The following is a 25908-nucleotide window of genomic DNA, read 5'->3' on the forward strand; positions in this document are numbered from 1 at the left end:
GGCCTAGAGATGGGAGGTCCTAGGTTCAAATCTGGCCTCAGACACTTCCCAGCTGTGTGACCCTGGGCAAGTCACTTGACCCCCATTGCCTACCCTTACCACTCTTCCACCTATAAGTCAATACACAGAAGTTAAGGGTTTAAAATAAAAATAAAAATTTAAAAAAAAAAAAAAAAAGACGGTATATGAGAACAGGATTTGAATTTCTGGACTATGGTTTGAAACACAACTCCTGGTCAGGGTTAGAAGATACCACACCAAGAGATGGTAAAAAAAAGTATTTACCTGGTGTCTTGCAAATCTAATCAGAGACTTTAAGCTAAAAGGAAAAAGAAAAAAATTCCTACCAAATCTACCAAAAACTATGTACCCCAGAAGAGCTATGCAGGAAGAACATTTGAGACTCTCAGGAGTTCAGAGTAGACAAAGTCCAAGAAGAGAGTCAGTAGAAAAACTCAAGTCTTCAAATATCAATATGTAACCATAAAATAGAGGTCTTGAAGCAAATTTGACCTAATGATTTTCACTGAGACTCACTGGGATAAAGCCTTTGACTTGAATATGGCTGTGAATGGATATGCTTAGTTCAAAATAAAGATGAGGAAAAAGTAGTAGAGTAGAAAATAAGGTAGCATGGAATAATTTTCTCATTGGAGTACTTGGAGAGAAAAGAGGAACAGAAGAATTCAGCAAACAAATTACCAGCTGAGCATAGAGTAATGATGAGGGACATTATTATCCAGATATCTGCTACCCTTATCCTACCATCCAAAAAAGGACAGCTAAAATTTTCTGAAACTTGTTTGATGAAAATGTTATTCTTTTTTTTTTTGAGGAACCAATGAGGGAAATTTCAAAGAGGAAGAACTGATTGCTGCTGATGAGTACCTTGTATGTGGGTGGCTGTTTGAGGTATTGTGGATGTATTCTTGTCTATTTGTATTGAGATGAAGAAAATGGGACATGAAACACTAGATAATGGAAAGGCAGATTTCAAGTAGTTCAGAGGAAGAATAAGTAGGAATTCGTAGATGAAAATCCATGGAGGAAGTCAGCCAAGATAACATAGGAAATTATTTGGAATGAAATTCTGAGGATACCATGAAAAAATTCCAAAGTAGAGAAAAAATGGAACTTTAAAGAATCTTTGTATTTTCTTAGCAACTACTGGGTTGGTACTAGTCTGAATATAATTTTCATAGTCATAACTTATTCTTAAGATACAACCTTCAGCTGCAGTGGAAGGGGTAGAGAAAAAAGAATTGACACTCACAAATGATCAGGAAGAGAACTTTCAGTTCTTAGACTAAAGACAAATGTAAAAATGGTTTTTCAAAGTAATAGTATTACTTTGTTACTAATAGTAATGCAATGCCTCCAGGACAATCCTGAGGGACTTATGAGAAAGAACACTATCCACACCAAGAAAAAGAACTGTGGGATTAGAAATACAGGAGAAAAACACAGGATTTATCATTTGTTTATATGGGTATATGATTTAGGGGTTTTGGCTTTAAAAGATTACTATTACAAAAATGAATAATATGGAAATAGGTATTGATTGTTAATACATGTATAACCCAGTTAAATTGTCAGCTCCAGGGTGGGGAGGGAAGAACATGAATCATACAACCATGGGAAAACATTTAAATAAATAAAATCATATATATTTTTTAAAAGTAATACTATTTCCCAAAAACATATTCTCCATGATGATAGATTATAGAAAAATATTTCATGTACATTTACTGTATACATGCATGCTAATTAAAATAAATTACAAACAAGTGTCAGCAAGCAACTATCTATATACTGCTTATTTTAGGAAACTTACAGCTGATTCTCAGAAATGGCTAGCATATCTTGAAGTCGAAGAATTTCTGATTCCTTTTCATGTGAACTTATATGAGAGTGAAATTCTTTGTCTCTGTTGGTAGCCAACAATGTTTCAAGGTTGTCAACTGTAACTCTCTCACTTGACAATTGTTGTTTTAATACCTCTGCTTCTGTTTTTGCAGTTTCTACTTCTTCCATGGCCTATAAAGGAAAATAAAATATTTAGAGTAATAGCAGTATATTTACCAGTAATAAATTGAGACTTTTTAACTGTGAAATATTTTCAATGTGTCTATACTTAAGAGTTCTTTCAAATGCTGAATTCTAGGCAACATTTAAAGATTTTTTTAACTAAAAAGGTATTTTTAAAAATATACTTCAATGGTTTTTATCAATGCAATGACCAACCATAATACCTTTCCACTTATTACATGTTCATTAACTTTTATTTCCTCCCTTTCATCCCCATTCTTCATCTTCTAGTCTTCAAAATCACACTCTCTTATTACAGTCTTTCTAGAACTTCTCTTAGTGCCTGAGGACTCATTGCTTTGGAATATCCTACCACCCTTGAATCTGTTTACCAATGAAATTTACCTATAAAACCTACCTTTTGGCCCTTCTCCCCCCCTTTCTCTAATTGGCAAGTTCCTCCTGGAGCCTCCATTTGGTGAAGGAGTCCAGAGACCAGCCTTGACTACACTCTATTCCTGTCATTGTTCTTGACTTTGGGGCTTCAAAATTAAGCTTCTGTACTGAGTAGCTTTATCTTCTACCTCCCTGCTCTCTCAACAATTTTCATTTCCAACTTGTTTGTTGAATTCCCTCATTAGAACATAAACTCCTTGAAAGCAGGGATTATTTATTTTTCTTTTTTCCTTATATTTATGCCTGACACAAAGTAAGTGCTTAATAAAAGCTTCTTCCTTGCTGAGGCCTGATAAAGAATAATGTAATCAGCTCCTAAAAGAGAAGTCACGGACTCAGGATACATAAAGTAGACATTTCTGGACATGGCCAAGTACAAAAATAGTCATGTCAGTGACTGATAAATCTTAGAAAAGTCATTCTTCATATAAGAAATACTTATTAAATAATGGGGTTCAAGATTATGCACTCTTTTCAACTTACATGAAGGGCCCCTGAACATACTGGTTAGATAAAACGAGGTCCTATAAGTCCAGTGGCCAATGGAACACAAGGCTGACAGATTCTGCTAAACTAGAGAGCATAGTCTAGGCTAGGGGACTAAGTACAGAGGAGCTTATTATTAGCAAGACAGAAATTAGATAATGAATACTCTCGGGCATAACAATCAAACAAATGAAAAACATATATTGGTTTTATGCTGTGTCCTTCAATAGTGACCACACCAGAGTGCTGGAAAGGCAAAGAATGTGGTGGAAAATATTGAAAATCACACATTTTTATAATGTGTATAAACACTTCTATAATTTAGCTGTTGGTAATTTAAATGTTAGGTCATTGTCCAAGGAATTGATATAGGAAATAAACATCAATACTAACATTTAAAAATATAACTAGAAGCACCCAAATTTCATTCTTACAACAAGATGGTGAGAAAGTAAGGCTTCTAGCTAAAAGGCTACCTGAACTAGGGGGCAGCTGGGTAGCTCAGTGGAGTGAGAGTCAGGCCTAGAGACAGGAGGTCCTAGGTTCAAACCCGGCCTCAGCCACTTCCCAGCTGTGTGACCCTGGGCAAGTCACTTGACCCCCATTGCCCACCCTTACCAATCTTCCACCTATGAGACAATACACCGAAGTACAAGGGTTTAAAAAAAAAAAAAAAAAAAAAAAAAGGCTACCTGAACTAAAGGCAAATAACCCAGTTCTCACAGATCAACTCCAATAAAAGCCTGCAATTCAGATCAGCCTGAATAATAACCAAGAAATTCAATGAGAAACTATATTAAGTGGCTTCTTTCGCCACAAAATGGTAGAAGTCTATAAGCAACAAGAAAAGGGGTTGCTATTGGGAAATTTATACCTTCCTTTACCTTCCTCTACCTTCCTCTCCTTTCTCCCATTCCTCCAATCCTCTTACCTTCCTCCCTTCACCCCTTCATACCATCAAAGCCAGTGCCAGGACAAGTAAATGAAGCCACCTTCCCAGTCTGAGAAGATAAAGGTCAAAGGTACTTGAAGCCTGCAATGGTCTATACAGAAGCAGTAAGAGTCAAAGACCCCAGAGTGGTCATTGATTCCCCCAGGGAAAAGCATCAGCTAGAGTTTCATAGCAGTACTCAGACCAGAATAGCTCATTCCCTTAAAGGCTACAAGGTCTCTGGCCCTAGGAGAGGCCACAGGGGCTCTGAAGATCCAACATTCTGAATCTCAAAGATCCATGAGGAACTAACTTCAAGAAGAAGTAGTTCAAGAATTAAGGGCAGCACCAAGTGGGGCCAACTTTCCTACCCAAAAGTACAGCAAGGCCTTGGCACAAAATCCCAATTCAAAGACTAAAGCAGGAAAAAAAGGATAAATAAAACACTGACCAATGTAAAAAATTATTATAGTTCTAGAGATCATACAAAAGAAGGCATAATTATATTTGTCTAAAACTTTATCGCAAGATCAACCTTTATGGCTACAGGGCTCATCTAATTTCTTGAGTAGTTTTACTTAGTACGAGATTAATATTTGATTATTAAATGGGAAGATAATACTATAAAAAATGAATTCTGAAACATTGCTGCCAGGCTACAAAAACAGAATCTGTCAAACAAAACTGGTGACCTATTTTCCCAATATATGAAAACAGAGACATTGCCAGAGAAAGACCAATTAAAAATATATCTCACGCTTGTGTAATAAGTCTTAAATTAAGACTTCAATTCCACAAAATTCTTTTTCTTTAAACTCTTTCCTTCTTAGAATTGACACTAAATATTTGTTCTAAGGCAGAAAAGTGGTAAGGGGTAGACAACCAGAGTTAAGTGACTTGTCTGGGATCACATCACTAGGAAGTATCTGACTAGGCAGCATTGAGGTAGGAGTGCTATTAGACAAGGGAAACCACCTGCTGCAGAAAAAGGCAATCTCAGAGAGCACCTCAGATTAACACTGCCTTTTTTAAAGGGTCTTGCTGCTTTTTAATTTACAACTTAATGCTATTTGGAAAAAAAAGTTTAAGTAATGGTCTTCAAAGAAAAAAGATTAACTTAGAGAAAAGTGAATTAAAATATAATGATTTGGAAACTTTAACTTTGTTTCTTACTCTCTCATATTCCATGTTTTTAGAGACCAACTGCCGAGCAATGAATTCTTTGCCTGAATCAAGTTTAATGCAAAGTTCTCTCAGAGAAGACAAGTCAGTTAATATTGACGCCTTCTCATCATGTTCACATCTGAGTTTTTCCTCCAATCTAGACAAGGCTTTTGTCATCGAAGAGATTTGAGTTTCATAAGCACGGTGAGCATTTATATGCTGTGGAAAAAAAAGAATAAAAATGAAAATTTACAAAATCAAAACCACACAATGACTTTGAAATCCTGTGCAAGTATAGCCTGTTTTACACAATATATGCATTCCCGAAACTGGACATATCAATTATCTGTAAACAGAATCACTTAAATTCTATTGAAAAATTTCCTATGTCCTTTTATGAACCCTTTTATAAGACAAAGGTGAATTAAAAAGGAAATCATGGTGAAAACTTGAAAAAGCAAAAGTTATTTCCTGGAGAGAGGCAATAATATATTATATTAGAATGCAAACTGAACTTGGAGACAGCATCTGAGCTTAATTCCTAGTTCAAATATTTAATGGCTCCTGAAATAAGGTTATTATTAGTCTCATAATCAATTTTCTCTGATTATATGAGATAATAATACTTATATTACCTACCTTACAAGGTTATTGTGAAGAAAATCCTATGTAAGTAACAAAGTACTACAAAATGAATTATTATGATTATTAATAATATAGCATTTGTTTTATGACATTATAAGTTTCTCAAAATCTTCCATTGTGACTAATGCATGGAAATATGGTAAGCAAGAAAGACATTCTAAATTTTAATAGTAGAACACAAGAATTCAGTTAAACACAGGCAATACCAACTATATAGGTGCAGCTAAGTCTCACTATGCTCTTTAAGCCCCCCCTCCTTTTTTCTTGCTCTTTTGGTACCTACAACACCAAAAGGAGCTTTTCCTAAAACCTTTGGTGCTTTATTTAGGTCATTTTAAGAATGTGAAAAGATTTTGATTGACTGCCTCTAACTAGAAACAATTCTTGATTGGCTGATGAAAGTTCCCCTCTTTGGTTTCAGATATGCTGCTGAGCTCAAAAGCTTGATACTGCGTATAAAGAACAAGTTTGAGGCCAATTACATTTTACTTGGAAAAGAAAAACAGGTGTTTTGCAATATTTATTATACAGTGAACTTTTGGCTGCTTTTAAACTTTACTTTTGAATTTGTAAAAAAAATTCCTAGGAAGGGATTATTAGGATAAGAATGTAGAACATTTGAATTCTAACACTATCTTAACAATTTAATAAATATCTCAAACTTTCATTGTAAATAAATATTTGAATTTTTTTTCACTAAAAGTCCTGAATAATGACTTATGCCTCAGAAATGCTATTTATATTTTTAAAAAAGAAAAAGAATTAATGGGAATAACCATGAGAAAATCAAAATTTGAAAAGAATTGTTCTAATTAAATATTTTGTTTCTATAATAGATGAAAATTTAGAGATAATCAATAGCATTTTGCTTCTGAAAACTCATACAATCTATTAAGACAACAAAATAATTTCTAGATTAATTCACCTCATTATTTCTTTTCCTTTCAACAGGATCTGGTCCTTTCCAACTTGGGGATTTAAGAATCTGGATTATTTTCATTAGGTCCAGTTGATATTAAAAAAACTTTGCCAAAATTTGAAATTATTTTATGATTATTATAATTATTGTTACAAAATCGCAAAATCCTACAAACACATGAATATCCACACATGCTAATTACGCATAACTTTGCAACTTATTAAACAAAAGTAAATCACAAAATTAAAATAATGAAAATCTTTAAGAATATTTATTTGTTTAAATGGTTACTTATGTCATGGTCTAGCACTTCCTGATCAAAAGAATGCCAAATGTGACATTCTTGATTTTCTTGCTCCTATTTGAAATATAATTATAGATTAATTAGCCATCATAACATATGTTGTCATAACCATGTCTCATAGCCTTCAGAAGGCTAACAGTTCTGACAAAAGTTAAGAAAACTGAATTTTGTCACTGTGTTGCCTGATAAGCTGTATTTAACTAGTCTATTTCAGTCTCTTCAGATATTAAAAAATGGGGGTTAGACAAGATTATCTTTAAAATCCTTTTTATTGGATAGAAAATGAGTTTATAGCATTCAATCCTTATTACATCTATAGTTGCTGCTATATTTAACTAGAGGAAGTTATGGGTCACAGTAGATAGTGGCAGGCATGGAGTCAGAAAGACCCGAGTTCAAATCCGGCTTCAGACATTACAAGCTATATGACTGTGGCAAGTCACTTTACTGCTGTTCAACTCAGTTTCTTCAACTGTCAAAAGTACCTCTATCTTACAGGATTGTTGTGAAAATCAAATGAGATCGTATTTGTAAAGCACTTAGCACAGTGCTTTGCACACAATAGCCACTATGTAAAAATGTTAGTTATTATTATTATTGCTATCATCAATATTCAAATATTCAGTTTGAAGAATTAAGGAACCCAGGCTCCCTGTTACTCCTAGATTGAGTGAGAGCTTATCACTGAATCCACTCAGGAAGGATGATATTTCCTTTATGAGTATATTCAATATACATAGCATGGACTTTGTCAATAAGACATTAAAGAGTAATATCTGAAATGACAAATTCTGGCTTCCAGAAAAAAACTATAAGAACTTACTTTACTCTTATGACAGCCCAGCAAAAGGTAGACCAAATAAAACCTTGCTATTAAATTAAGAGAAAAATGTGTTTTTTTAGAAAGTGATATTATTACCTAATAAATGCTAGAAACAAAAGATTTAAAATCAGAATGCCTCAAAAGAACTAGAATTCTTATCAATATCTATAACTAAGTCATTTAATAAAACCATTTTCACTTAAACATAGTAGGTATGACATTTGAAAATTAATTTTTCAAAACCATATCATAAAAGAATTGATCTGTTACTACCTCTTGAATTTCTTTTTCTAAAAGCTCCACTCTTTCTCGAAGATGTCTCCTGTCTGTATCAACTGAGAGGAGTTCAAGCCGTATTGAGGTACTCTCTCCTTCAGCATGATGAGCCTTTATTTTTAAGTCTTCAGCTCGACTATGGAGCATTTGGAATTTCTCCAATAAGTCTTGATTTTCTTGCTCCTAGTTGAAATATAATTATATTTTAATTAACAATCATCACTTTTGGGAGTACTTAATGTTAACACCTAAAATAAATGTATATATACCCCCCTTATACCTAATGGAAAGGAAATTATATTAGATGTTGCCTCCATCTGCCTTACCCAACACATACCTTTAAAAAAAATAGAGCAAAGATCCAAAGTGGGTGAAGATGTAGTAAAACAGGTATTCAATCAATCAGTAAGGGTGTGACTCTAGACATGTCTAAGTATTTAACACAGCACTATTTTTCTTGTGATCAACCAACAAGCATTAATTATGGTACCAGTGTGGCAGGTTCTGGAAGGATTTAATCATAGCTGACGCTTGAGCACCATCTTGAAGAAAGTTAGTTAGAGATTGCTTCTCTGAGGTAGAGATGAGAAGGGAGTGATAGTCATATCTTTGGGTCAAGAGATTATACTGTTAGGAATAGCATAAAATACCTTCCCCCTCTCCCCCAAATGTCTTTGATACTTTGTTAAGCACTATGTCTCATAGTGGCCTTTCCAACAATATGGATCACAATCTGTCCACGCCTGGGCTCCATTTCCTCATCTGGAAAATGAAGGGGTTAAACTATATGACCTAGACAGTTATATAAGCCCATCATCCTACGATTCTCACTTTATGTGACCTGTTTTAAAGGTCTCCATTAAGTCCCCCAGCTCAGAGGGTTTGAGGTCATCCTTTGTCAGGGGGTTCTTAACCTCTTCTATGTCATGGATCATTTGGGAAGTTTGGTAAAGTCTATGCACCTTTTTTTAGAAGAATGTTTTTCAGTGTACAAAATAAAGTATAGAAGATTAAAGATGAAGCCAATTATGCTGAAATATAGTTCTCTCTCCCCTTCTCTATACATTTACACATATACACACACACTTATATGTTTTTAAAACCTTACCTTCTGTCTTAGAATTGATATCAAGTATCTAAGTAATAGGTAAGGCTGATCAACATCACACTCTCTCACTATGACTATCATCACCTCCTTTCCTAGTTTTACACCTCTCTAATGATGTCTTTTTTGTTGCTCTGTGCAATTTTTCACTAGCAATATATAGCAGCCCACTCAAACCTATCATACACCTCTCATCTGCTCTCTGGGTAACCTGCAACTTTTAAGGCGAAGCAGTATATTTCATGTCTTTAAGATACACTAGACTACATTGCTGAAAAAATATTGATGTTAAAAAATACAAATTGAACCTCTGGCTCAGGGAGAAACTTGGGAGTCATTAAAGCACTGCAACAAAAACAAAGCATATCAACAGAAATGTATTTTAAAATAAAATCATTCTACAAGTAGGCAAATGAAAACATTAGTAAACAGCCTTCTTTCAATTTAGGAACTAGTTTACTCTTCCATGGAGAGAGAGATGGAGAGAAGAGAAGGAAAGAAAGAAAGCAAATGTAGTGGAACTTAAAAAAATATAGAAGGAACAGAAAACAAAATAATTTTTCTTATTAATTCACTTGGTTCAAATTTGGAATTTAAAACCAAGTTTTACCTCCTATTTTGACTAGCTTTTTTTTTTTGCTGATAGTTATTAATTTTTTCCCCTCATTTAAATCATAAACATGCTACACTAGGGCAAGAGGACACCCCTGCCTCATGTTGGGATTCCATGTCAGGGGCAGGTGTGAACTGGCTGTTTTATCTACTACCCAGGTTCCTGATAAGAGACTCAGGGCTGACTGAGAAGAGGACTTGTGCATGGGGGTGTCATACCTAGGTAGAAAGGCACCAGATGTCACATAAAGGGAAGATGTTCAAAAGTCAGTGACATCAGGGGCAGCCTCATGGCTCAGACCAAGATATCATTCCTAGCATCTAGAACAGTCTACAAAGAAATAACCAAGGCAAGAATCCCAAACCAAAGAGGAGGCTAAAATTCTAACACTCTGAACCAGCAGAGCTTTTTACCTGGTAGATAAGGGCAGAGGGTCAGCAAAAAGTCTACTTTTACAGATCCAAGCCCAGGTCAGGAACATGTATAGCTTAAACCAGGGGTCGGAAACCATATGGTTCTCGAGCCATATCTGGCTCTTTTGAAGGCCAGATATGGCTCTTTCTGCAGGAGTCATAAAGTCAATTTTTTTTCAGGCGCTGTTACAGAAGCGCACACTGTGAGCACTGTAAGGCTCTCACGAAATTATATTTTAAAAAATAAGGCATTTATGGCTCTCACGGCCAAAAAGGTTGCCGACTCCTGGCTTAAACCAAGGAAATAATGATCAGACTTTCTCACAGATCAGACAATTTTGGGAGCAATGAAAGCTTGCAGGTCCCCAGCCTGTTCCAGAGATTCTGTAATAATGGAATATTCAATACCATAGGACCAGCCCAGATCTTCCTTCCTTCAGTCTTCCCTTCCTTCCAGAAATGTGGTAGAACTCAGTCTGAATAACAAATCTAATGTCAGGAAGTAGACCGGAGGAATGGGTGAAGAAGAAAAGAACACCACTAGAATGAGCTATTAGCAAAGAAGTTCGAACCACAAATGCAGAAGAGAATAACTCCAGAATATCTACAAGCATGCTCAAATGGAATTCCTAGAAGAGACAGAGTTAAAAAAAGGTTTTATAAATAGAATAAGATCACTTGAGAAAATATTGGAAAAGAAATGAGAGTGATAGGAGAATTGGAAAGAGAATTAACAGCTTGGCACAATAGGTACAAAAACTTGCCCAAACAGCAAACTCCCTGAACATAATGATTGATCAAATAGAAACCAATGACTCTAAGAGGCAACAAGAAACATTAAAACAAAGTCAAATGGCTGAAAGAAAAATATTGAAGAAAAGGTAAGGTTATCTCAAATCAAAAACAACTGACCAGGTAAACAGATTTAGGAGAAAAAACTTAATAATAATTGTATTATCTGAACACCATGACCAAAAAAAGAGCTTATACATCTTAATTCAAGATATCTTAAAAGAATCACATCTCTTAGAAGTAGAGGGCAAAGTGAAAACAAAATTTACAGATCACTTTCTTAAAGAAATTCCAAAATATAAACTCCCAGGAATATTACAGTCAAAATCTAGATCCTCTATGTCAAAGAAAAAAAATACTGCAAGCATCCAGAAAGAATTCAAAAATGGAAGAGTCACAGTCATGACTATAGCAACCACCACTATAAAAGAGTGGAGAACTTGAAATAATGACCAACCAGGATTTAAGAGGACTAATGATAAAAACAGTTATCCACTTCCTGAAAGAAAAGTAAAGGACGTACAATGCAGAACTAGACAACATTTTTTTGGACATGGCTAATGTAGATATTTGTTTTGATTGTCTATATATATTTGTAATGGGGTTTCTTTTTAGAGTGCTTTCAAATGAAGTGGTGGTGAAGGTTTAGAGTGAGAGGGGGAAAGGGTACTTTGCGTGATTAAAACGATTTTAAAAAATGTTTTTAAACCCAGTAACTTTTAGTCCAGATGGCTGCCTTATGGAGACAGGCTGCCCTATTCCCCTAACATCTACTAAAGCAAGAAGTTAAAATTGAACGAAGGTAAATAATTATCAAGAAATAAAATGACAAACTTTCGTGACTTTTTCTACCCCAGAACTAAAGAAAAAATTAGCCACCAGGAAAGGGGTCCCATTGTAATGCCAATATTAGCAGAGCCAAATATGTTCAACAAATTCCAGGGGGCAGCTGGGTGGCTCAGTGGATTGAGAGCCAGGCCTAGAGACGGGAAGGTCCTAGGTTCAAATCTGACCTCAGACACTTCCTAGCTGTATGACCCTGGGCAAGTCACTTGACCCCCATTGCCTAGTGTGTGTTTGGAATTCAGGGAGGTGCCATTTAAAAGTATCTTACAAACTCCCTGTGGACATGTGGGGAACTTTGAGACTACATTCCCCGTGATCCAATGGGTTTCTGGTTTCTGACCTGATAACATCAGACAACAGGAACCAACGTATAGTGTAGCTTAAATTCGGAGGGCGGGCTTGAGATGCCCTCTTTTTTGCTACCTGAGTGGGCTCGTTGGCGTATGAGAGAAAAGAGATGGAAAAAGATAGGTACTGGCGGGCATTTTGAATAGATGTTTTACAGGCGCTTGGTCGATTTATCTCTATCAGCATGGCTTTAATTAAAATACTATTTTCCCTTATAATATCGGCCTTCATCATTTTTAAAAATAACACTAGCCCTTACTGCTCTTCTGCCTTGGAACCAATACATAGTATTGATTCTAAGATGGAAGGTAAGGGTTTAAAAAAAAAAATTCAGGTTTTCTAGAAAAGAGTTATATATATATTGATCCTGTAGGAAGAGCTGACAAGAGCAGAGGAGCCCCTCCTGAAAGCTCCAGTATAGCTATAACCACTAGGGAAGAAGGTTTAGAAACCAAGCTCAGACCTAAGTATCCCAAAGCTTTGAAATCCCAAATCCCTGTCCTGAGACCCCAAAGAATTTGGCTTTGAACTTCAAAGATGGGAGGAGGGGGAACCCCAGTAGGAGTAAATTGGCAAGAACTCATGCAACCAAAGGTAAAAACCAAGTATCCATCCAAAAGCAAAAGAGAGGGGAAAAACTTGATTATGGCACAAAGCCCCAATTCAGGAACCCAAACTGGAAAGATAAGTAAAACAAAAACAAAAAGTCAAACATTTTAAAAAATTATTGCAAATCTAAAGATTTCCATAAAGTAGAGAGTAATTCCATAACAACAGTAAGCAAATTAAGAGGGGAAAAAATTGACTGTCTTGAAATATGTGGAATATATTGTATACTTTTTTTTATTGTATACTTTTTTATAAGATGTGAAATGAAAATACATAGATTCATATAATATATAACATATTTAAATTTAAAAATAATATAATACATAGATTCATATAAGAAAAAAGAAAATAGTCATTAATATTTAAGGATGTTTCATAGCAAACCTTGGGAAGGTAAAAAAGAATAGAGTATGGCAGATATAGACAAGAATATTAAAATCTAATAAGGCAGACAGAAGAAGCAAATATCAAATAGTAATAAAAATGAATACTTACCTTAGCAGCCATGATGGTTTCACATCTGGAAACTTCAGTTATATAATCATGAACTCTATTCTTCAATTCTTCTTTTTCATGAATTGCTTGTTCTAATTCCAGTGAAACAGCCTTTTAAATTGAAAGCATTAAATTATAAAAGGCCATGAACATTTAAAAGTTTTTCATTTTCATTTTCATCTTAGGGGGAATAGGAAGGCATGGGCTAATTAATCCCAAAAGTCCTAACTTCATATGTATCACTTGATTAATCCATGGTTAAAAAAAAAACAACAAACCTATTGTTGATCACCTAAAGTGTACTATTAATACTACACTAAACATTGTACTAAATATTAATTAATCATTCAAAAGATTTAATTCTAAAAAATCTACAATCTACACGATTTTATGAGTCCTTAAAATTCTGCATCAAGTGTGATTTACTGGAAGTAAAAACAGTTCACTGATTTCAAGGACAGTTTATTTTTTCATCTGTACTTTTACTAATTGTGTGATCATGGGCAAAAAATAACTGATAGCACAGTACATAAGAGCTGGGTTTGAAGTCAGGAAGACCTGAGTTCAAACTGACCTCAAGACATTGGCTAAGTGACCTTGCAAATACAAAAGAACACCTAACTTCCTGGATTGTGGGGAGGAATAAATGAGATATTTGTAAGAAGTGCTTAGGCACAGTGCCTGGCACATAGTAGAAGCTTTAGAAATGCTTAGTCTCTTCCCTTCCCCTCCAAAGGCACTTAAGATCCTCATCTGTAAAAAGGAACAATGCTTTCCTAATCTACTTCAACAACTGAGGGGAAGAAATCACTTTGCAAACTATACAGTATTATGTGGGTGTGAGCAATTAACATTATTTAGTGTAAAATTCTTTTATCAAGTAGAGTCTATGCTACTTTACTTTATTAAATTTCCATTCCTCACTATTTCATTTTTACAGATTAACTTTTGTTATACAAATAACTGAAATTTTGCATTTAACAAATATAAAAAAATTGAGGAACGAGGTCTGATTTTTCCAGGTAAGAAAGAGTACCATGGAGATTGTAGTCCTGATCTATCTGGTACTTCTACTGTAAGCAATGTTATAATCTCTACATTAGGGTGACTTGGCACACAGCCCCGTAGAGTTAGACAACTGCTGCTACAGAATAACGAGGAGCTCTTTGAACCAGTCATGTGGCTAGGGCAATAAATCTAAAAGTTGCTTATTATCTTGAAAATTAACATTAAAGAAAAATGAAAATTATGCAACATAAATGTGTAAAAAAGGATCCTAAAATTTAAAATCTCATATAAAACTATGATATGTTCAAAATAAATAAGTTTACTACAAAGCACTGTCATACCTGGTTTTCTCTTGTCATTGTACCTAAATCATCTTGTAATCTTCTATTTTCCTTAAGAGCTATTTCCCTTGCTCTTATTACTTCAGTAAGCTCTAGTCGGGTTTCCTCAAGCTGGCGTTGAAGACTACTTACGTCACGTTCTCGATTACTTAGTAAGTCCTGTAGTTGTCTGTCAAGTGAAAAATTTGCAAAAGCTTAAATACTTTTTGTTATTTTGCAAAAATAATTAAATGTTATGATTTATATTGAGTACTTGAAGAGTATGCATTTACAGTATGTACTACATCATCATTGAATCTCTTATCCCATTTAACATTTCATCATCCTAGGGTAATCCTGACTATCTGTTGTTTTTATTTCTGTTGGATGCAGGCTATATTGAGTGCTGCAAGTAGTAACCTCTGTGGATTCTGTCTACTACAGTGATTCCCAAAATGGGCACTACCACCCCCTGGTGGGTACTGCAGCGATCCAGGGAGGCGGTGATGGCCACAGATACATTTATCTTTCCTATTAATTGCTATTAAAATTTAAAAAAATTTAATTTCCAGGGAGTTAAGTAATATTTTTTCTGGAAAGGGGGTAGCAGGCCAAAAAAGTTTGGGAACCACTAGTCTACTAGAAATAAACTGGTAACTGCAAATCAGTAATGGCTATTCCCCTTCTAGGCTTGGTGTGTTGGGGTTGGGGAGATTAAGCAGTTTTTTAGGGAAGGTTTATTCAGTACTGGAAAGGGTAGACAGGGATAAATGTCTTTTGTGGGAAGCCAAATTTCTGAGAAAAAGAAAAGGAGTATGAAGAAGAAAAATTCAAAGACAAAGGGACATAAAATATTACATATAGTCACTTGAAAGAATGCAATTTTTGTTACAAAAACAGGATACACATAAAACAATTAAAGAATATTTTATATAATTAAGTTTCTGTAATTTAATTAGATTCTAAATTATGTTACAAAATTATCAGTACTAAAGAATAAAGTAAGAAGAAATCAAGGTGGGGATCCACAGCTGTGAAACACTGTATACTGTTGGATATTTTTCAATGTATTGAATGGTTGTGTTGATTTTTTCTCTTCTCTTTTTCTTTCTTCTTAAAAAAAATTTTTTTTAAACCCTCACCACCACTTTCCATCTTAGAATCAATACTGTACACTGGTTTCCCAAGGGAGAAGAGATAAGGTAAAGGCTAGGCAATGGGTGTTAAGTGAATTGCCCAGGGTCACATAGTTGGGGTGTGTCTGAAGCCAAATTTGAATCCAGGACCACCTATCTCTAGGCCTGGCACAATCCACCTACCTGTCCCATCTCTTTTTTTCTTTAAGAAATTATTTATTGTATAAAATAATTTTCTGGGAGGGAGCAGCATAAAAGAGGAAGGAATATAGAGGGAAATTTAAATGATATAAAAAACAAAAGATTTCAATTAAATTTATTTTTAAAATAAGAAACCAAAAAGCCTTTAGGGCAAAGCATTGATAGCTTTAAGCAAGATGAAGCTGGCCATAAATGCTAAGGATAACAAATGTTGTTTGTTTGTTTATTTGTTTTTTGTCTAAAGTTATGGTGGAGCAAAAAGAACCAAGAAGGTAGATAGCAATACTGCCAATTAGGAGTTATTTTGCTCAACTATATGAAAACAAATTTTAATAATGAAAGAGAAAAAGAAAAATGACTTTTAAAACTGCCTTGATTGGGGCAGCTGGGTAGCTCAGTGGATTGAGAGCCAGGCCTAGAGACGAGAGGTCCTAGGTTCAAATCCGGCCTCAGACACTTCCCAGCTGTGTGACCCTGGGCAAGTCACTTGACCCCCATTGCCTACCCTTACCACTCTCTTCCACCTATAAGTCAATACACAGAAGTTAAGGGTAAAAAAAAAAAACCTGCCTTGATTATCAGAGCAAGAAATAGAATATCTGAATAAACTAATTTTAGAAAAAGAAATTGAACAAGCCATAAATTAACTTCCTCAGAAAAAAGCATCAGGGCTAGATGGATTTACAAGTGAATTCTACCAGACATTTAAGAACAAAGTAATTCCAATATTAAACAAATTACTTCAAATAGGTGGAGAGGGAATTTTACCAAACTCCTTTTATGAAACAAATATGGTACTGATACCTAAATTAAGAAGAGTAAAAACAGAGGAAAAAAAAGTATTAACGAATGTGGATGCAAAAATCCTAAAGAAAATACTAGCTAGGAGACTACAACAATAATTCACAAAGATAATACACTGTGACCAAATAGTATTTATGCCAGGAATGTAATGGCTTTTACAATAATTAGGAAAATTACTGACATAATTGATAATATAAATTACTTTTAATTATATGATGATATAGGCAATAGATGCAAAAAAGAAGCCTTTGACAAAATATAACACCCATTCCTATTAAAATCACTGGAAAGCACAGCTATAAGTGGAGTTTTTCTTAAGATGATATTTAGTATCAAACCACCAGCAAGTATCATCTGTATGGAGAGAAGCTAAAAGCCTTCACAATAAGATCAGTAGTGAAACAAGGATACCCATTATCAGCAATATTATTTAACATAATATTAGAAATGCTAGCAATAGAAATAAGAAAAAAAAGTCAAAGTAGTCAGAATGGGCAAAAAACTATCTGCTTGCTGATGACATGGGGAAGCTTGGCTCTACAATGGTTTGTATAAATGGTATCTGAAAGTTTTATTTAGTTTGCAAGCTCAACACTACGTATGACTTGGCGGTAAAAAAAAACAAAAAACAAAATTCAGTCCTAATCTGAATTATGTCCAGAACAAGAGAAGATAGTCCCATTACGGAGAAAATCCAGTTTAACCCATATCTGCATGAGAAGTATCTTCTACAAATCAGTGATAAAGGGTCATCTAGATTATGCTTAAAGAAGACATCCAGAGAAAATTAATACCTTTTAAAGGCGAACATTCTATATCTGGACAGCTCTAATTGTTAGGATTTTCTTACACTAGGTGAAAGTCTGCCCTTTCACAACTTCTACTTGGTATTTCAAGCTGTGCTCACTAAGTATAACAAATTTAATCACTGACATGACAGCTCTTAAAATATTTGAAAACCATTATCATGACCCCTCTGTAAGTCGTTTAAGGCTCAATAGCTCCATTTCCTTCAACTGAACAAAAAAGCATTGTTCTAGTTTACTCATAATTACAGTAGCCTTTTGATACATACCCAGTACTCCAATAAAGTTCAATGTCAAGAAGTAGGTTGGAAGAAGGAACAAATAAAAAAGAATCCAACCAAAAAGCTAGGGCAATTGGGAAGCTCATGATACACATACTTTTGCTCGAGATGAAAGGGGAAGGAATTCCAGTGGTTGGATTAGCAGAAGCAAAGAGGTTCAGAGGTGAGAAAGAACAGTGGTTTATGCAAAGAGCAAAAAGAGCCTAGTCTATCTGGAGCAGGTTTTTCCAGTGTTCTGTTTATGGATGGCCTTAAATGCAAAAATGAGGCATTTGAATTTAATCCTACTACTAGTAAGAAGGCATAAGACATGAAAATATTTTAGGGAAATTAATTTGACGACAATGTGTACATGTAAGGAGAGAGAATCACCCATAAATGATAAATGCACCACCTCCATGTTCATCATGAACTCAGAAACTCTCTTATCTGATCACAATCTTTTGTCTTTATACCTCTTCCTATATTTTCCAATACCAAACTCTCCAATCCTTTGATTCCCGCCCCCAATTTCTTCCCAAACCACCATATCTACCCTGGCCACACTATCCTCCTTTTCCCATCTTGACCCCTTGGGTAAACCAGTTCAACTCTATACTCTCCTCTTCTAAATTCCTTGCCTCTTAATTAGATTATTATTCCCTGCTAAGCCTCAAACTAAGATTACTCCCACCACCTGCTGCCTTTGTTCCAATACACATACTGGAGAACAAAGAAGGACAAAAATCATGCAAATGTCCATTCCACTACATATTTATGTTACATAATTTTAACTGGGCTCTCACTGCTGTCAGACCTTTTACATCTCCCTAGTTAACTCTCTATCTCACAGCAGCTCTTCTGAACTTCATTCCTCTTCAAACTTTCCATGGCTCCCTATCCACCTTCTTCCTTCTCAGCTGAGACACTGCCTCCTATTTTACTAAGGCCATTCACCCTGAGAGTGAGACCTTTTCCTCTCCCATCATCCAGATATCTTCTGCAACTGTCTCCTCATTCACCTGTCTGGCTTACACGATGCAGTAGCCCTTTTCTTTGCCAAGGCTAATCCCTCTACATGCACAAGTGATCCCATTTTATCCCATCTCCTCCTGATGATTGCCCCCTCTGTCATCCTTACTTTCTCTCACCTTCAATTTCTCCTTATCTACTGGCTGTTTTTCCCTATCGCCTACAAAATGCCCATGTCTCTTCTATCCTCAAAAAATCCACTTGACCCTTCCATTCCTGCTACCATCTTATATTTCTTCTGCCTTTTGTGGCTAAACTCCATCTATAATCAATGCATCCACTTCTTTTCCTTTCTTCCACTCTTCTCTCTCAAAAGTTATTATCTCTTAGTTAGAAAATCCTCATCCTTCTTGACTTCTTGGTAGCCTTTGACACTGTCAATTAAGCTTTTCTGCTTTCTCTTTAGATTTTTGAGACACTGTTCTTTTTTGGTTTTCACCCTCTACAAGAAAGTCTTTCCCAATTCCTCCTAACTCTAGTACTTTTTTTCTTTCAGTGAATTTCATTTATCCTGGACACAGACTGTATATTGTCTCCCTCGTTAAGACTGTGAGATCCTTGGGGCCTTCCTGTGTATCCCCACCTCTTTGCATAATTCCTGGCCCAACAAAAAGAGTACTTCATAAATGTTTACTGACTTACAGATGATAAAAGTCTACATTGTATTTATAAAGCCAGCATTCCAATGTAGGAATTACTTACCCTATTGTAGACTCCACCTCTGCTAATGTAACTTGCAAATGGGAAATAGTTTTTTCCTATAGAAATGAAAATATAATATTGAAGTTCTAAATAATTTATGTAAAATTTATTATTTAGCATAATATATTTGACTTGGTTTTTCTATACAAAAAAAAAACTTCTATGCAGAAATAAAATTCTCTTACAATTTCCTTCCCCTGGGAGAAGCACAACCATCTATGGTCAAATAAAATTTGAGACAATAACAGAATTCTTAAGCAACAGGATCTGGCAAGTGCCTTCAGGATTGCTATAATGAATACTCATCTTCAGAAGTATAGTCCCAAACTGGAAATATTTTTAAGTTCTAAGTAAGCAAATTCTATGTAATCAAATGAAAAAATTAAATATACAGTAGTGGGCAAAAGGATGCATGAAAATAAAAATTATTTTAATAATTATTCATGCCTTCACAAAAAAATAAAGTAGCTACTTAATATATTATATATGCTTAATTATAACATGGTAACTCAATGAGTAATTGTAAAGTCATAATTTGCACACACATGATGTGGAAATAAGTCAAATATTCCTTGCTCTGGAATATTATCATCTAATTTAGGAGTTTAAACTCAAATGAAGAAATCAGGCAATACATACCTTATTTGCAATAATATCTTCTAAGCTTACAACTTTTTCTGTCTTTTCATCTACTGCTTCCTGAAGGTAGTCTTTCTCCTTATCAATAACACAAATGGTATTTTTAAGTGCAACTATTTCTTCATCTTGTGAAGTGATTTTACAGGTTAGTCTACCTATAAGTGGAAAAAAATGCTTGTCAGGCTACTTAGTAATTAATTAATTAGTAAAATAATTAAAATTAAATTTAAATTTAAAAAATATAAAATAACTTAGCAAGTAATTAATAAAAAGAAAGTTCAGAAACACTTACCTATTTTTTCCTCCAGGGATGCAATCTGTATTTCAGCTGCTTGCTGTTCTTCATTTTTAATTGCACATCGGTGCTGAAAGTCATCGACAGCTCTCTGCAGCTGATCATTTATTATCCTAATGAATAAGTATATAAATATAAAATATTCTCATCTTTAAACAAGTTTTCGAATTTGAGCCAGTAATTCTTTTGAAACCAAAAAATTATTTAGATTTTTAAATACTTTTCCCATTTTAAAAAACTTCTGTAGTTCTCATGTCTTTTTATGCTAACTACTAATTCCTCTTTAAAAAGCAATTATTCTTTCTAGATATTTATTCAATGGATCTACTATCTCTCATCAATATGGGTACTGACTCTAACAACACAAATTGAAGCCCGCCTACTACTTCCCCTTAGTGTGACTTTTGTCAGTGTAGATTCAATAAAAGGAGTCCAACCAATATGCCAAGGAGCCCTTTCTATAAAACTCTTAACATTATATGAATGTCATTAACTGGTTCGTCCTTTTTCCATTTAGGCATTTCTCTGATGATATCTTTTATGACATCCTGTGCAATTATTTTGAAATGAATGGCAATTTCCCCCCCCCCATTCCCCCCAAAATTTTATTGATAGCATTCTAGGCCCTAGGCTTCTTTTTCCTGTTGAATTAGTACTCTACAGTAAACCAGAGCACTGGGTACGATGAAACTAACTTTACATCCCTTTGGGATGTCTCTTCAAGTAGCAAATGGCCTGAGTTTTTCATGGGGTCCGTGGCCACATGCCTTGGTGAACAGCTCCTTTTGATTTTTTTATATATAGAATTCCAGACCTACTTTAAGGATGGGTTTATCAATACAGCTTCCCCCAGCAACAACAACTATGGTTGTTTGTAAAGATCACTTTCTTAGATAGTGAAGGTAGCCTTATCTGTATATTCTTGGTTTCAGGATTATGGAAGATCACTATGGTACTGTAGCTCCAAAAATGGATAAACAAACTTTCCCTGATCATTAGACTTTTCTTCTAGATATCCCACAATAGAATTTCAAGCCTAATGCCAACTGGGAAGTCACTGACAATGGCAGACTGAGCTTTCTTACCACAGTTTACAAACTGACTTATATGAATGCCTTTAGCAGCATCAAATGGTTCTGCTCTCTCTTTTTTTTCAACTCTTACCTTCCATCTTAGAATCAATACTGTGTATTGGTTCCAAGGCCAAAGTGTGGTAAGGGCTAGGCAATGGGGGTTAAGGGACTTGTCCAGGGTCACATAGCTAGGAAGTATCTAAGGCCAGATTTGAACCTAGGACCTACTGCTACTGTCTCTAAGCCTGATTCACAACCCACTGAGCTCTCCAGCTGTCCCCTGTTCTCTTCTTAAACTGGTAAGGATCCCAGAAAGATATTTTTACAAGAGGAACCTTTTGACTCTGCAAAGACTACAATCCTCAGCTTGGCAGCCTCTTTCCTATCCTTTGCATGGTCACAGATGATAGTGCTAGTACCCTTCCTCTGACCATGGGTTACCGAGCATATGGTACATGATCTGATTCTGAAATAAGTAAGGAAAAGAATGTGTGGCATTCTATTCACATCCACCATCCAACTCTTCATTACCCTTTGGAAGCCTTATCTTAAATTCTTTAACCTTCTTCAGAATAAATGGTATTCTGGAGCTCACAGTCATTTATCAACCACCAGAATAACATTGATAAAAAGATAAGCCTTTATTTAAGAGGAAAGTTTAGAGTCATTAAAAGAACAACAAAAATTTCTTAAGAAAACCTAGTCTGTTTTCCTCTTGATCAATTTTGTGCACATCTCATCATCTATTTGTAGAGTCTATCCAAGATGAAAGTACCGATAACTATGAATTGATCCAATTTGGTATCATTATTTGGACAAGAGATATTCTGCATCCTCTTGATATTTTCTACATGAACTGTTAAGATGAACTCTTTGGCCTGGCTTATTATAGATCTTATTTAGGAGTGCTACAATTAATTCACCATGAAGGAACAACTGGAGAACCTTTTTTAAAAAAACCCAAAAAACTCTTAATTTCCATCTTAGAATCAATACTGTGTATTAGTTTCAAAGCAGAATAGCATTAAGGGCTAGGAAATGAGGGTTAAGTGACTAGCTTAGGGTCTTATAACTAGAAGATCATATTTGAACCTAGAACCTTCTCTTTTATAAAAGGTCTTTCCTTCTTTCAGATTCTATGCTGAATATTCTTCATGATAGTGGAAAATACATCACCATTTTTAATATTTCATTTGATATTAATAATAAGGGTATCTGATCAAAGTTTATCTCATTTGTAACATTTTACAAAAAACCCAACATACAAAAATATGTATTCAGAAACATCTTACTGGGTTATCCTTAAGGATACTGAATGAAATGTTTTTAACTAGTTCCCAAACAATAAGCACACTGGGTTAATGTATTCTCTAAATCTTTTGGTCAACTGTGTGTTCATAAATATGCAATTTATTGTTATGTACTATTAGCCAAACTATGCTTATTTCATTCTCAAAATGACATAAAGTTGCTCTTAATGCATATGTTCATTATCCTTATAAACATTCTGCAAGTCCTTTTAGTGGTAGCAAAGAACTGGAAACTGAGGGGGTTGTCCATCAATTGGAGAATTGCTGAATAAATTTTGTTATATGATTGTGATGGAAAACTATTGTGCTATTAGAAATGACAAGTAGGATGATAGCTGAAAAATCTGGAAAGAATGAACCGATACAAAGTGAAGTTAGTAGAACCAGAACATTATACACAGTAAGAGCAATATTTTTTGATGAACTGTGAAAGACCTAGTTATTCTCAGCAATGCAGTTGTCCAAGATAATCCCAGAGATTCATGAAAAAAATGCCATTTGTCCTCTTAAGAATCAATGGAGTCTGAACACAGACTGAAATGTACTATTATTTCACTTTCTTTCCCTTTCTTTTTTTTCCATTTGAAATCTCTGCCACAAAATGACCAATATGGAAAAATATTTTACATGATTGCACATGTAAAATCCCTATCAGAATGCTTTCTGCCTCTGGGAAGGGAAAGGAGTGGAAGGCAGTGAGGTAGGGAAGTTATGAAGGAGGGAGAGAATTTGTACCTCAAGACTTTTTTTTAAAGTATGTTAATTTTTCATGTAATTGGGAGGAAAATAAAATGCAATTAAAAAAATTTTATCTTTAAAAATATTTTTCCATGTTTACATGATTCATTTCCTTTTCCTACCTTTTTCCCTTCCCCCCCCCAGAGCTGAAAAGCAATTCCACAAGGTTATACAAATGTTATCACTTGATACCTATTTCCGTATTATTCATTTTTGCAATAGAGCAATCTTTTAAAACCCAAACCCCAAATCATATGCCTATACAAACAAGTGATAAGTCATATGTTTTTCTTCTGCATTTCTACTCCCACAGTTCTTTCTCTGGATGTGGATATAGCATTCTTTCTCATAAATTCCTTGGGATTGTCCTGGATCATTGCATTGCTACTAGTAATAAAGTCCATCATATTGGATCATCATTCCACAATGTTTCACTTTCTGTGTACAATGTTCTCTTGGTTCTGCTCATTTCACTCTTGCATCAGTTCACAGAGGTTCTTCCAGTTCATGTAGAAATTCTCCAGTTCATCATTCCTTATGGCACAATAAGATTCCTTCACCATCATATAACACCCCCTCATTTTCCAATTTTTTGCCACCACAAAGAGTACGGTTATGAATGTCTTTGTACAACTCTTTTTTTATTTCTTTGGGGTACAAACCTAGTAGTGGTATTGTTGGATCAAAGGGCAAGCAATCTTTTAAAGCTCTTTGTACATAGTTCCAAGGTGCCCTCCAGAATGGTCAGATCAATTCACAATTCCACCAGCAATGTATTAAGTGCCCCAATTTTGCCACATCCCCTCCAACATTTATTATTATCCTTAACTGTCATATTGGCCAATCTGCTAGGTATAAGGTGATATCTCAGAGTTGTTTTGATTTGCATGAGGGATTTAGAACACTTTTTCATGTGCTTATTGATAGTTTTGAGTTCTTCATCTGAAAACTGCCTATTCATGTCCCTTGACCATTTGTAAATTGGGGAATGGCTTGATTTCTTTTACATTTGACTTAGTTCCTTATAAATTTGAGAAATTAGACTTTGTTAGAGATTTTTGGTATAAAATTTTTTCCCAGTTTGTTGCTTCCTTTCTAATTTTTGTTGCATTGGTTTTTTGGTACAAAACCTTTTTAATTTAATATAATCAAAATTATTCATTTTACATTTTGTAATGTTATCTATCTCTTGCTTGGTCTTAAATTCTTTCCTTTCCCATAGATCTGACTGGCATACTATTCTATGTTCACTCAATTTACTTATAATTTCCCCCTTTATATTTAAGTAATTTACCCAATTTTGAATTTCTTAGTGTAGGGTGTGAGATCTTGAGTTAAATCTAGTTTTTCTCTTGTGGATCTCTCCCTAATTTATTTTAGACTTGTTTTTCCCTGCTACATAGTATTTTATGAATAGCTATATCACATAATCTTCTATCCTTGTTTGTAAGATTTTATAAGCAAATTTATATTTCACATTATCACTGTTCTTGAATACCATATCTGCTTAGCAAGAAGGTCAAGAGCTAGTATGACCTAGGTCTTGACTTCTAGGCTCTCTGGGTCTCCTTGTGATGACTAATAATCTATACACCTATTAATCAAACTTATTTAAGGATGTGGTCACATGGTGTTATCTCTTCCTCCATCCATTTTTTCCTGCTTTTCAGGATCAGCATTATGTTTAAATAGGTGAGGTTAAGTTGTTTTAATTATATGCTTATATATCTTATTTGTTTTTATTTTCTCTAGTTTTTAAATGAATTTTAATCTTTTATTTGGAACTTTCTTTTTAACATTATAAACTTTAACAAGAGATATATTTTCTGTATGCAAAATAGAAAGAGGACTGTATACGAAACCTTGTACATACCTCTATCATTTAATCTATTTTTATGTATATAACAAATGTAATACATTAGTTTTAAAACTCTCCTATAATTGTCTGTCTTCCTCTTCCTTTTGCCCACTTCTTGCCTTAAAGTATTTCATTGATGCTCTTTCTTTTCTTTTTTTATGTTACTATCATCATCCTATTCTTTCCTCCCACCAAATAAAAGTTCTCTGTTACAACAAATATCCTCAGTAAAGCAAAACAAATCTACAGCACTGGTCATTGAAAATGGATGTCTCATTCTGTGCTTGCAGTTCATCACTTCTTCACCAAGAAGCAGGAAGCACATTGGACCATCCCTCGCCTAGAATCATGCTTAGTCTATGCCATCAAAGTTCTGGAGACTTTTCAAAATGATTTTCTTGTATAGTATTGTAGTCCTGGAATAAATTGTTCTACTCCTTCTGCTCACTAAACTCTCAATAAGTTCATAAATA

The 25908-nt window shown here is 34.6% G+C and overlaps 1 protein-coding gene across 1 annotated transcript in view; it reads right to left on the reverse strand.

Moving 5' to 3' along the window:
* The window catches only part of CEP135 (centrosomal protein 135), an 87085-nt gene that overhangs the window by 1626 nt on the left and 59551 nt on the right, over window positions 1-25908 (reverse strand). The window contains exons 16-23 of the mRNA XM_044680405.1: window positions 20450-20569; window positions 20162-20312; window positions 19523-19578; window positions 14603-14771; window positions 13254-13364; window positions 8030-8215; window positions 5075-5284; window positions 1835-2037 (exon numbers count right to left, since the gene is read on the reverse strand). Coding sequence (XP_044536340.1) covers window positions 1835-2037; window positions 5075-5284; window positions 8030-8215; window positions 13254-13364; window positions 14603-14771; window positions 19523-19578; window positions 20162-20312; window positions 20450-20569 — 1206 coding nt within the window. The remainder of the gene's footprint in view (window positions 1-1834; window positions 2038-5074; window positions 5285-8029; window positions 8216-13253; window positions 13365-14602; window positions 14772-19522; window positions 19579-20161; window positions 20313-20449; window positions 20570-25908) is intronic.

Source organism: Gracilinanus agilis, chromosome 6, assembly GCF_016433145.1.
Source record: "Gracilinanus agilis isolate LMUSP501 chromosome 6, AgileGrace, whole genome shotgun sequence".
NCBI lineage: Eukaryota > Metazoa > Chordata > Mammalia > Didelphimorphia > Didelphidae > Gracilinanus > Gracilinanus agilis.